The sequence below is a fragment of the Vulpes lagopus genome, chromosome 2 (genome assembly GCF_018345385.1).
Source record: "Vulpes lagopus strain Blue_001 chromosome 2, ASM1834538v1, whole genome shotgun sequence".
Lineage (NCBI taxonomy): Eukaryota > Metazoa > Chordata > Mammalia > Carnivora > Canidae > Vulpes > Vulpes lagopus.
Window position 1 is genome coordinate 58238903 of NC_054825.1, and position 12284 is coordinate 58251186.

The 12284-nt window shown below is 44.5% G+C and overlaps 1 protein-coding gene across 1 annotated transcript in view; it reads right to left on the reverse strand.

Annotated features, from left to right (window-relative positions):
- LIPC (lipase C, hepatic type) overlaps positions 1–12284 on the reverse strand; it is a 134818-nt gene that overhangs the window by 26035 nt on the left and 96499 nt on the right. Inside the window, exon 2 of the mRNA XM_041742767.1 lies at positions 1889–2076. Coding sequence (XP_041598701.1) covers positions 1889–2076 — 188 coding nt within the window. The remainder of the gene's footprint in view (positions 1–1888; positions 2077–12284) is intronic.

Consider the following 12284-nt stretch of genomic DNA (forward strand, 5'->3'; position numbering starts at 1 on the left):
CTCCGGCTGCATTTCCTCCTTCCCACCTTCTCTCTTTTCTTGTAAGGAAAGTCCCTTTGGCCAAAGCAGCTGAAGAAACCGGATACTCTTCTCTAGTGACTGGCCTCCTAATCCCTTTCCTCCTCCACGGTTCCCAGGGAAGAGCTTTTCTGTGGCTGATCTCTCATTTCCTTTCAAACAGGTTTCATCAGGTGAGGACCAGACCCACTTAGACCCCTCTGACAAAGGCCCAGGGAACTGGGAGTCCTTGAGACCGTGAGCTCAGAGCGGGAGGGTTCTGGGTTTGAATCTCTGTCCGTTCTTGGCTGTGTGACTGTGGTAGCTGCTCAGCCTTTCTGAGGGCGGTTTCTTCTTCCAAAAGATAGTAACCCACCTCGTTGGGAGGTGGGAGGATTCAATGAGTTGATGTATCATGTAGGGCCTCGATCTATGTGAGGTCCCTTCTAAAGGGCAGGAAAGCCCAGCACCACCTCGACTGCTGACCTTGGGGTGTGTGGAACCCCCACATCCCTAGGGAGGGCATCCTTTAATCCTAGGGGGAAGCTGCTAGCAGGCTATAGGTGCCTCTGCTTTCCCCCAGCGATGGCAAGCACCCCACCTCGTGGCTATACCCATGTGGCATCGCGTGGCTCCCCACTACCACGTGAGGCCAGGCACAGGGGCTGTATTGTTCATGGGAAGGCTCTGAGCCTGCACATAGCAGGCTTTCAGTGAATAAATGTGGAAAGAGTGGCGGGTGGGTAGACGGGCTCAATTGGCTTTCTACGGTAGGACAGATGAGGGTTTCAAGAATTTTTTTCAAGTAGATGGCAGGGAAAGGTTTCCAAGTCACGAAACAGATCCCCAAATCTCTGGAGGTTTCAAGTCGTGAACTAAGCTTCAAACTGTGGGTTGGTTGGAATCAGGGAGGCAGAAATTCCTCTTGGAGACAACTCCTTGCGTAGTTTGACTTCAACCATTGCCCACAACATTCTCTCTCCCCTTTGGGATTTTTAGCGTCCCTAAAAGACTACATTTTCTCTAAGAGTCTACACGTCTCAGTCACCTTTTTACCTAGGTATGGCCAATGGATGTCAGTGAAAGCATTTCACAGATGCTTCTGGGCAGCTAACCTAAAAAATACCCCACACTTTTATACCAAAAGCCATTGAATTGTAGGCTTTAAATGGATGAATTTTATGGTATGTGAATTATATCTCAATAAAGCTGTTAAAAAAACAAACAAACCCAGCTCTTAGACTCCTTTGTGTTTGCCCTTTACTAATAGCGCTACCTGGAATAAAGATGTGATGACTGGTGCTCTGGCTCCCATCTTGGACTATAAGGACAAAGGCCTCACTCTAAGAACGGCAGAGTAGTAAGCTGGAAATGAACCGGGTCCCTGAGGACTTCATTGACCAAAGCCATTTATCCAGTTTTCGATGACATATTTCTAGACTGTTGTGTGAAATGGAAACAAACTTCTGTTTTATTTGAACTACTGCCAGTTGGGTTTCTGGTATTCACAGCTGCATTTAAATCTTAGGGTCACAGCATTTCATTGGGAGACTATGTCTTTTGGCTTCCCATCTGAAACAGGCAGATTCACCTTCCTGGACCGCAACCTCTTCTGGGTCCTCATGTGCTATGTGACCTTCTTGAGTCACATTTTATCATTTGAAACGTGGAGATAATTATACTTTCCCTATCCTGCTTATTCATGGAATTGAGATAATCAATGAGATCCTGTGTGGGGAGGTACTCGGAAAATTAGAATGTACTTTACAAATACAGTGCATGAAGTTGTTATCACTGACTCCCTATCTTTTTTATTAAAATTGGACACATGAGGGAGAAAAGCAGAAAATGTACATGCAGAGAGAAAAAAAGGCATGTCAGCATTTCCTACCGTCCACCCGTGGATTATCATCACCAGGGGCAGAGAGGAGTTGAAGCCACACTGCTGTAACGTGTCTGGGTGATTCAGTTGAATCTGACAGCCCTTATCCCTTTCTTCTTCAAAAAGCAGGAATCTGGTCTTTGTCTCCTGCGATGCTTCCATTGTCTCAGCAGCTCTCAATCTTCTTCCAAATGGCTCTGGAATGTAAGATTGGGGACAGTGCTTTACCCTGGCATCTGTTCCACCTCTGCTGGCTCTGGGACAGCCCAAAGGTTTCTAAGGGTACCAGCCAGTGGGGTTACTATGAGGTGCTGAAGGTAGGCATGAACCACAGCTTTTGGGGAACCCCACAGCAGAATGCCCATTTCTCCCTTGGGAGATGATGAAGGGTGACCCTACAAGAACCCAATAGAGAGGTAGAGGGGGCCAGGTCCTCCATCCTGCCATCCTGACTATGGGATCAGCCAGCCAGATATTGGAGGACCTCTAGGACAATAGGGATACGGAAGAGGCAGTTGAATGAGTATTTCACCCCAAATCACACTGTCAATAAGTGGTGGTGTCAGGATTTGAACCCAGCTCCCTCTGATTCCAATTGCCTGCATGCCTACATGCTGCAGAGACAGTGGATAGAGCACCTTAGTTAGATGACACTATGCATTTACTCATGTAGTCCAGCCTGTTCTCACATGCAGACTCCTTATACCGTGTAGCCTTGCACGGACCAGGTAGGGTTGGGGCGGAGAGAGGATCTCAGGAGTGGCCGATTCTGCTTGATGCAGGGAGGGACGTTCAGGGAGGACTCTTCAGGGAAAACGATGCTGATTTTGTCTGGAAGGATGGACAAGGGCTTGTGGGGCAGCGTGGATGGTAGGAGGGAGCAGGGGAACGGGAGAGTTCGGGCTCCCAGGGTGGCACTTTGTGGCACAAGGAGGAGTGCGATAAGCCTGGGCAGCTGGGGTGTCTGGGGCCCTGGGAGGCTGGGGAGGCTGAACTTTATGCCCTGGATGATAAGGCTGCTGCTAAGGATTTTTTCAGCAGAAAAGGATAAATTGAATATCCATTCAGAATCTTTCAAAGACTGGAAGAATGGGGGTGGTGGTGAGAAAGATTGTTTTTAAGATTTTTACCTTCTGTTGTTTTTTCAAAATGCCTTCTAGTCTTTCTTTTGGGGGAGCCAGATGCCAATCCTGAGACATTTTGGAGTGATGAGCAGTTGCACAGCTGCCACGCAAGCCCATGCTGTTGCCCGGACAGACACCTCTGCTCGGGGGCAGGGGGAGGCCCAGAGAGGCGCTGTGTTCTCAGGGCGGGGGCACCAAGGTGGGTGGCATCTTTTGTGCCAAGATTAGAGATCAGGCCAAGTGCTGGTGGAGGATGCCCTCATCCTCCCTTCTAGCCCAGGGTGGCTCTCTGGAGGCTGGGGGTGCACCAGCATTTTTGGTCAGTGAACTCAGTTGAACCTAATTACTAAGGATCCCGATCATTCATTCTGAGCTTATAAAGTCATTCAGACTTCTCAAACAATAAGTCTTGGGCTTTTGGTTTCAGGGGACAGCAGGATAGAGAGATGATGAACCCACAAAGTACGAGGGGAGGTATTAATGAAACCAATTTTCCTACCCAAAGGTTATTAATTTGAAAGGTTATTAATTTCCAGCAAAGGGCAATGATTTTTCACCATGATGACAGAATGAAACGCATCATATTTTATTAAAAGGAGATGTGAGTGAGAATCTGAATAACTGCTGTGATAATTAAGAAAATGTCTGCTGCCCAGTTTGGCTTTCCCAAGCTTATCCTCATCCCTGCTGGGAACTCCCAGCTCACGCTCCCCATTTCGCTGGCTGCACCACCCTCCTGGTCTTCTAAATGGAAGCTGGGGTGTCACCTTGCACTCCTACACCAGCCTTCCAATCAGTCTGAAGCTTTGAGTTCCCGAATATCCCTAGAAGCCAGTGCCCTAGCTCAGGTGCACATTGTTTCTTGATTGATTGTGACAGCTCCCTAACATCTCTCTCTGTGTCTCTCTCTTTCTATTTGATCTTGACATCCTCCCTCGTGCTGCAGCTCAAAGAATCTTCCTAGAACAGGAATAGCTCTCATATCCATTAGTGATTTTGAGCTTTGTGGTATCGCAGCCAAGGCCACCACCCCGGTGATAATCCCTCATTCCTCAGCTCCTCCCCTCCTGCTACCTACTGCCAAGGGTTCCCCCTACCTTTGCCCTCTCACTCCCCTCTCTGCCTCTGCTGCTTCCTGGTGAGCCCTGGACCATCCATTAAAATGGAACTCACACATCACACCCTGGAGGAAGCCTTCTCATCTAGCCAGAGATCATTACTTCCTCCTGCTGTCAGCACTGTATTGGGTCCTTGCTTCGAATGTGCTTGTCATGGGGCCTGGTAATTTATTTGTTGAGGTGTGTGCTGTTTTCTCCACCAGGCTGTGAGCTCGTGGAGGGCAGTGCTGGTAGGTGCTCAATAAATGCTTAGTGAATGATGCGTTCTGTGGCATCCAGCTCTGACATCAAAGGCTCAGATTTGATTTGTCAGCCATTCATGCACTGGTGTTAACTAAATGTAACTAATTTTCTTTTATTTAGTGACTGAAGAGCTACATCTTCCTTCGTTTTAGGATAACCGACTCAAATGCTAAGAAGACTATATATGAAAACAATATGGGGATAGAAATAGTGCCTATCTTATGAAGTTGTTACAAAGATTAAGTAGGATATTTGTGAAGAGCTCAGAAAAATGCCTGACACATAATTAGCACCTATGTAAGGCTGTGTTGTTAAAATAAGTACGAATTGGAGCATGCGGCATCTTGCATTTTTGATCTGTGAAATTCTTTCTTTCTGTAAAAATTTATTCCAGTTGCCCTCACAGGACCAATTCTGTCTTATGTGTATTTACTCTGGATTTAGCTGGGAGAGTAAGCTCTGGCCCCGGAGCCTAGGGCCTCAAGGCTGTTCAGGAGAGTGCTCTGAAAAAGGAGTTGTCAGATATAAAGGCCCATAAACATTGAACAGAACTGGGCTCTCCCTCTTCTTCCTGGGAGCTTGGCTTTCTTATAGCACATATAGGAGTGAGGAAATTACGTATATATGTGTATATATTCATTTATTTCCTCCACAAAAACTTACGAAGCATATATTATGCCTCAGGCCTTGGCTAGGTACTATTTGGAGGCACATAGGGCACGGCCTCTATTTTTCAGGAGTCCCCAGTCCAGTGAGAGTGGTCAGTATGAGAACCAGTCATTGTGGTTGCTGTAAGTGCTGCAGTGGAGGGACATCCTGAATAGGGCCTGCCCCTATCAGTTGCCCCATCAGTTGAGTCTAGAAGGATGAAAGATTCCTGAGGAGCTCACATCTAGGACAAACTATCGAAAAACGTGAGGCTCTGGTACGTAAAAAAAAAAATAAGATTTAGTGGAGGACATGAGGCTCAAAGAGGCTGCTGTGGGGAAGAGGGCTGAGAATTCCCTTGTGCAATTCCAGGAGATAGAGATGGAATCAATGGGTGGGTGTGACACAGAAGAAAAGTTTAGACTTAAAGACATTTGCAAAGATGCATAGTTGAACAGATTGGGACAAGGAGAAAGTAAGGGTAATAAAACAACAAAGAGAGAAATGCTAACAGATTTGCGCTCTAAAATTCATGTGATGTGATCATCTAATGTTGCTGAAGATGGGCCACAGCTTTTATTCTGGAGCTTCTTATTGGCCAAATCAGAGAGGGAAACAGGAGCAGTTATAGGATTCATGGTGTCCAGTTGCTCACACTTTGCTGGTCCTGAAGCCTGAGATGGTTTCCCTATGTGTTATTATGAAAAGAGGCCACTGGGCGAAGTCTTGCCCAGTGGCCACTGTCTTGAAGATCATTCCTACAAAATATGTGGTAGCAGGTTTTATGTGGTTGACCCTGAGAGCGCTCAGCCATCCTCAACAGAAGCTGCAACCACAGTGCCAAAAAGCATTTAAGTCACAGTGAATCTCTGTGAGGCTCTTCACTATAATCCAGCAGTAGTCTCTGTGACCAAGGGAGGCAGGGGCCAACTCAGGTAACATTTTGGGTTATAGGAAGGAATAGAGCTCCAGAGCCCGAGGGTCTGAGCCTCCATGAGAGCCAAGTCTGATTGCCCCTTCTACAGAACACAGAGAATGCTAGTGCATTCTCAGCCAAGCCATGGCATCAAGGACACACAGCTGTTGCCCATACCCACATGTATACCAAACTCTTTCCCAGGCTTAAGCCCTGTATGTAGCCAGCTCTTGACCGAGCACCTCTACCAGGGGATCTGTTCATACTGCCAACCCAGTGAGGCCCAACTGAATTTATTTTCCTTCCTTCCAACTCATTCTTCTTCCTTTCTCTCTACATTTCCTGTTGTGGTGCAAAACACAATTATTTGTCCATTGTGTTGCTCAAGCTAGAAAGTTCAGAGCTGTTCTGGAATGTTCTCTTTGTCCCTTTGGTGACCCTCATGGGTCACCAAACACTGAGGACTCAGCCTCATGATTATCTTTTCTGTCCCCTGCCACTGGCCTAGTCTAGAACCTCATGTTACTTATTTTTAAATTGTGGAATTGAAATAGCTTCTTAACTGTTTTATATTTTATTTGTAGAATTAATACACATTTGATGTCTATGTATATATACATATAATTTGAAAACTGCTGAAAATGAAGAAAGAATCTCACTACTGGGACAAAAACACAAGTAATATTTGGAGTAGTTCCTTCTAATCTTTTATTATGGAGTTCCATAGATATTTATTTTGGAGTGCCCAAAATTGAAATCATATTATGCAAACGGTTTCATATCCCTCTTTACCTGTCAAGATAATTTTCTTAATAGCACTACAAATTCTTCAAAATCATGCTTCTGAAAAGTGGCATCGTTTGTTTACTTATTCCATTATTGTTGGACATTCAGGTAGTTTCAAGTTTCTTTCTTTTTTTTTTTTTCCATTAGAAAAAATACCCTGATGACCATCTTTATACATAAATCTTTGTCTGGAAAAATCTATGAGTATTTTCTTAGTATAGATTTTCGAAAGTAGAATTGTTAGCTCCTTAGGTGTGATCTTGTGGATACCTCTTTAGGTATGCATATATATCTAAATTGATTTTCTGCACTTTTTAAGCTAATATTTATTGAGCATTTTCTCTGTGCCAGGCACTTTCCTAACAGTCTTCTTTGTACTGACCCATTGAAACCTTACAGCAACTCTGTGAGCAAGTTGTGAAAAAACCCAATGATTCTGTTATGAGTGGGGGTGGGGGGGTCGGGGGGAATGTGTTCCAATTGTATTTGATAGGAGTAGCTCCTTCTCTGAGTGTGTCTTCTACAAATGTTATTTTATCTTGTCTTTAGAAGCGATAAAGGCACCCCAGTGATATGAATCTGGGGATGAGGCTGTGGTTTTGAGAGGGAGACTATTCAAGGTAAAAGGTCGGTTCCTTTGTGGGAGTCATCCCCTGTAACCTGGAAGGCGGCTTGGTGGGCTAGAGAGGCTCAGGGCTGCCCTGTGCATGACTGCAAGTTCCTGGGGGCAGCGAAGCTTCCTCAAAATCAGTTGGAAGCGGAAGCTGGGTACAGCCATTGCATTTCTAATATTAGGTTCCTTGCGGCAAATAATTTCTCCATTCCTAAGTCAGCCCCCAGGTTTGAGAGTTCCTAATGTTTCATACAGGAATGAATTATTTCATTTTCTTTTGGGTAAGGACATCATTAGGTGGTGACTGCAGGCAGCTGAGCTGGCTCAGGAGAGAACCAAGGCTTCTGCAGTAGAAGGTCTCAATGGGAGGCTGTTATTCTGTCTTCTGCCCCTGATACCTGGGCTAGGTGCCTTTGCTTAGTTCCTTGTTTTGTTGAGCACCTCTCAGGGCTGATGCTCAGGACACGAGTGCATAATACTGGAGCCGCAGGTATTAATATGCTCCTCGCAGAGTTGTTTGTGAAATATCTTCATATTTATTATTTAAATTGCAATCCTGTGTGTTTGTGTGTCATTTGTTAACTTTATACCTTTGTAACTTTATAACATGCACTGCTGAAAATATTCCCAGACCTGGGGTTAGTGAGAGGGAGCCTCTGAAAGACCATAATTTCATGATAACTCTGAGCCCCACCCCATCCCACCGCCCCCCAGTAATGTCCTCTGTTCAGAATGGAAGGAACCTATGAAATAAATGTAGCCAAAGCTCTTCCCTGGCTGTTGTGGTCAGGCCTGTGATTCGTACATGCACAACGCTGACTTCAGAATTTCTAGCGTGAGGACAGGATGGGAAAACTTAAATAAGAGTTTAGTTGTGGCTGGGCCTTTGGAGATTCAGCTCTTAGCTGTTGTTGATCTTTGGTGATAAGCAGATTCTGCCCAAGGCTGTGGTGAGGAATCCCAAGGCTTCTCTGACTGCCACAATCTTAAATTTTGCCCATCACCATTTTGTTGTGAAATAAGATGATGAGGTAAGGGATGGAAGGAAAGCTATTTTCACAAGTCTGATATATTCTGTTTACTTTGTCTACTTTGGCCTGATTTTGCTAACCATCCTGTAGCCTGAGATTACAATCAATTTCTCCTTGGAGATTAAGGGAGAAAGTAAGTATAGAGGCTATGTTTTTTTTGTTGGAAATTTTTTTTCTTCCAAACTTTCTTCTTTTTTTTTCCCCAACCCAAATGTGGGGCTTGAACTCACAACCCTGAGATAAAGACCTGAGCTGAGATCAAGAGTCAGACATTTAACCAACTGAACTGCCCAGGTGCTCCCTCAAACCTTCTTTTTTTTTTTTTTTTTCCCCTCAAACCTTCTTAGGCTATATTCCCCTGCAACTCTGGCTAGAATCAGATTTTTTTTTTTTTTGTCTTTCAAAAAATCTGATTATGAAAGACTATGCTGTTCAGGAAAGTTTTCCTTTTTTTAAGTTTTATTTATTTATTTATTTATTTCAGGAAAGTTTTCCATTTGTACTCGAATACTCTAGGGATAATGGTGCTTACTTTTTTGTAAAGTGGTTCCAAGGTCACAGGCACATTCTGTTCCTAATAGGTTCAAGATAGAGTGAGCAACTGTCCTGTCAAACCACGATGAGTTGGTTATTCTAGTTCAAGGGCAATGGGATGAATAGGTGGAGAGAGAAAAGACGATAAAAATTGCCATCCCTGTTGATGATTGTTCTGAAGAGAGTTTTTATCCAACATCCAGGGTGCATAACTTCCTGCCTGGTCTTTCCTCCTGGGGAACAAATGTGGTCCCCTGGCCTGACACACTCTGCTGTTGTGTCCTATTTGCCTAACGAACATCATTCTTTCTCCCAATCTAAATTCAATCTTCATTTCCTTGGGGAAAATTTCTCTATATTTCCTCACTTGATCACATTTCCCTATTATTTGTTCTTTTAGGAGATTTCACAGTTGTTAGTTTTCTATTTGAGTATTCATTACATAAATATCTCTCTCCCCTGTTTGGTGGTAAGCTCCATGAAAGCAGAACCTAGGTCTGGTTTTGCTCACATTAAAACTTTAGTTAGTACAGCAAGGGGCTGTAGCGGTCAGGCACCCAGACTAGGAGCCATGTAACTTGGGTCTGAGGTCCATTTCCAACACTTACTACTTATGTGACCTTGGGCAAACTACTTAACTTCTAGGTGTCTGAATTTTCTATCACATCATCTGTAAGATGGACATAATAATAGTACTTACCTTAGAGAAGTATCATGAAGATTTGGTGAGTTAGTATTGATAAGTTCTGTAATAGTGCCAGGCATGTAGTGTGTGCTATATAAATGCTCACTATTATGATAGTTTGCCATAAAAGATTTTGTTGGAGGGATGAAAATTATCTTGAAATGGATCACCAACCTAAATTTCGAAGCAAAACCCATAAAAATTCTAGATGAAAACAGGAGAAAATCTTTATGACATTGAGGAGAGCAGAGATTTTTTTTTTTTTTTTTTTTTTTAGGACGCCAAGAGCACAAATCATGACAGAAACACTTGAAAAAAAATTTTTTTTTGAAACACTTGAAAAATTAAATACATCTGATCTTTGAAAGATCCCACTGAGTAAATGAAAAGCCAAGCCAGACTGAGAGAAAATATTCGAAATACATATATCTAACAAAGGATTTTGATCCAGAACATGTAAAGAACACTTACACCTCAAGTATAAAAAGACAAACAACCCAATTATAAAATGGGCAAGAGATTTAAACAGCTACATCTTATAAAAAGATTATATAAGTAGCACATAAACACAGGAAAAAATGCTCAACATCATTATTCGGGAGGGAAAGGCGAATCTAAATCCCAACAAGAGACCACCTCTCCACCTCTAAAATGCCTAAAATGAAAAAGACCGACAGGATCAAGTGCAAGTGGCGATGTGGAACAGCTAGTTTTCACATATGGCTGGTTGGATTGCAAAAGACTGCAGCCACTTTGGAAAAGTGTCTTCAGCCCAGGGTGTGATCCTGGAGACTCGGGATCGAGTCCCTACATGGAACCTGCTTCTCCCTCTGCCTGTGTCTCTGCCTCCCTCTCTCTCTCATTAATAAATAAATTAAAAAAAAAAAAAAGGAAAAGTGTCCTGTCATTTCTTATAAAGGTAAATGGACCATAAGGCTCAGCAAGTCCAAGCCTCAGAGCTCACCCAAGAGAAATTCAAACGTATGTCCACACCAAGATACGAGCATTTACAGCAGCTTTATTCACAATAGTCCCGAACTATCAACAACCCAAATCCCTGTCAACTGGTATAGGAATAAATGCGTAAAGGGAATATACCATAATGGGCTACCACTCAGCAGTAAAGGGAACAGATTTTGGATACACACAAGCGTGTAGCATAGACGAATCTAAAATGTGGGTTTTTCATGGTGCCATGTTTTTTTGTTTGGTTTGGTTTGGTTTGAGTGTTTCTATTTGACATCGGATTTCAATCTCTTTTAATTGCGTACTAATGAAAACTGACCTCTCACGGTGAAGTGTTCACAACTGCGTGCTAGCTCAACTGATCCCCCTTTCATCCTCCCCTTAAAATCCAACACTTGCTTTGTCATAACACTGGCAAGGAAAGAGCTCTGGTCCTTGAAGGCAAAATGGGGATGTGCGTACATAAACCATAGTGGGTGGGTCCTCACATCATGGTTTGTATGGCAATGTTTGGTTTGGTAAATAGGAGAGAAAAGGATAAGAAGAGAGAAGAGAGTCTCATTATGAAAGAGATGGGAGTGCACTTCAGTGCCCCAGGTGGCTTGATCTGCAGGGCTAGTCATCCTGTGCGTGCCCCCGCAGGCCACTGCCAGGTGTCAGGGTCTAGAATCCCAGGGTGGGAAGCAAGCTCAGGCACGACCCAGCCAGCCCCTCCCAGTTTCTGGCTAAGGAGAAGGTCCAGGGAACCAGGGGGAATGGCTGGACCAGCACTCAGGCTTTCAGACCCACCTACACTAAGTGAAAGGTTGGATACTGTGTGATTCCATTTATATGACACGCTGGTGGAGAAGGCCAAACCAGCGAGAGAGCAGACCAGGGGTTCCCTGAGGCCAGGAGATGGAAGAGGCAAAAGGGAAACCTTCGGACGGATTGAAATGTTCTATATCTTGAGGATGGTAATGGTCCCTTAGATCTACAGGAAAAAAAAAAAGTTGCAAAAATAAACTACAGTCACGCAGCACTGTGGTTTCCCCATGCCAGTCAGGGTCCAGGCACCCTAGGCTGAACAGCAGGCTCTCTGTGTCAGTTACTTGTGCAGGGCTGGCTGGCCTGAGAGCAGGGTGTTTCTGAGTCCTCTCGGGGTTGGTGTCAATTGGCAGGGAGAGCTCCTGCCCTGACTTTGTTTTTTGTTCTTTTTTTTTTTAATAAAGATTTTATTCATTTATTCATGAGACAGAGAGAGAGAGACAGAGAGAGACAGACAGATAGACACAGGCAGAGGGAGAGGCAGGCTTCCTGCAGGGAGCCCGATGTGGGACTCAATCCTGGGACCTGGAATCATGCTCTGAGCCCAAGGCAGATGCTCAACCGCTGAGCCACCCAGGCGTCCCTCCTGGCCTGACTTTGAACCAAATGCTAAGATCGGTCCGGGACAGGCCCAGGCCTCCAAGACCTCAGGGAGACCTGGCATACCTGGAGGCCCTTCCAAGGCCCTTGGGGCCTGGGATGACCATCCTGGGGAGGCCATCCTTGGGAAACCAGGTCATCTGGCCAGAGTCTTAGGGATGCAAGGGGCCTGGAGACCATGCAGCGTCACGGCATCCAGTCTGGTTACTGCCTACTTTTAATTCTCTTTCCATGCATCGCAAACAACCTGCATTTATGGAGGAGTAATTCATTTTCCTGCTCTTCTTAAGTAAGGATATGGATAACAGCACCAATCTACCCTTCTAATCCTCTG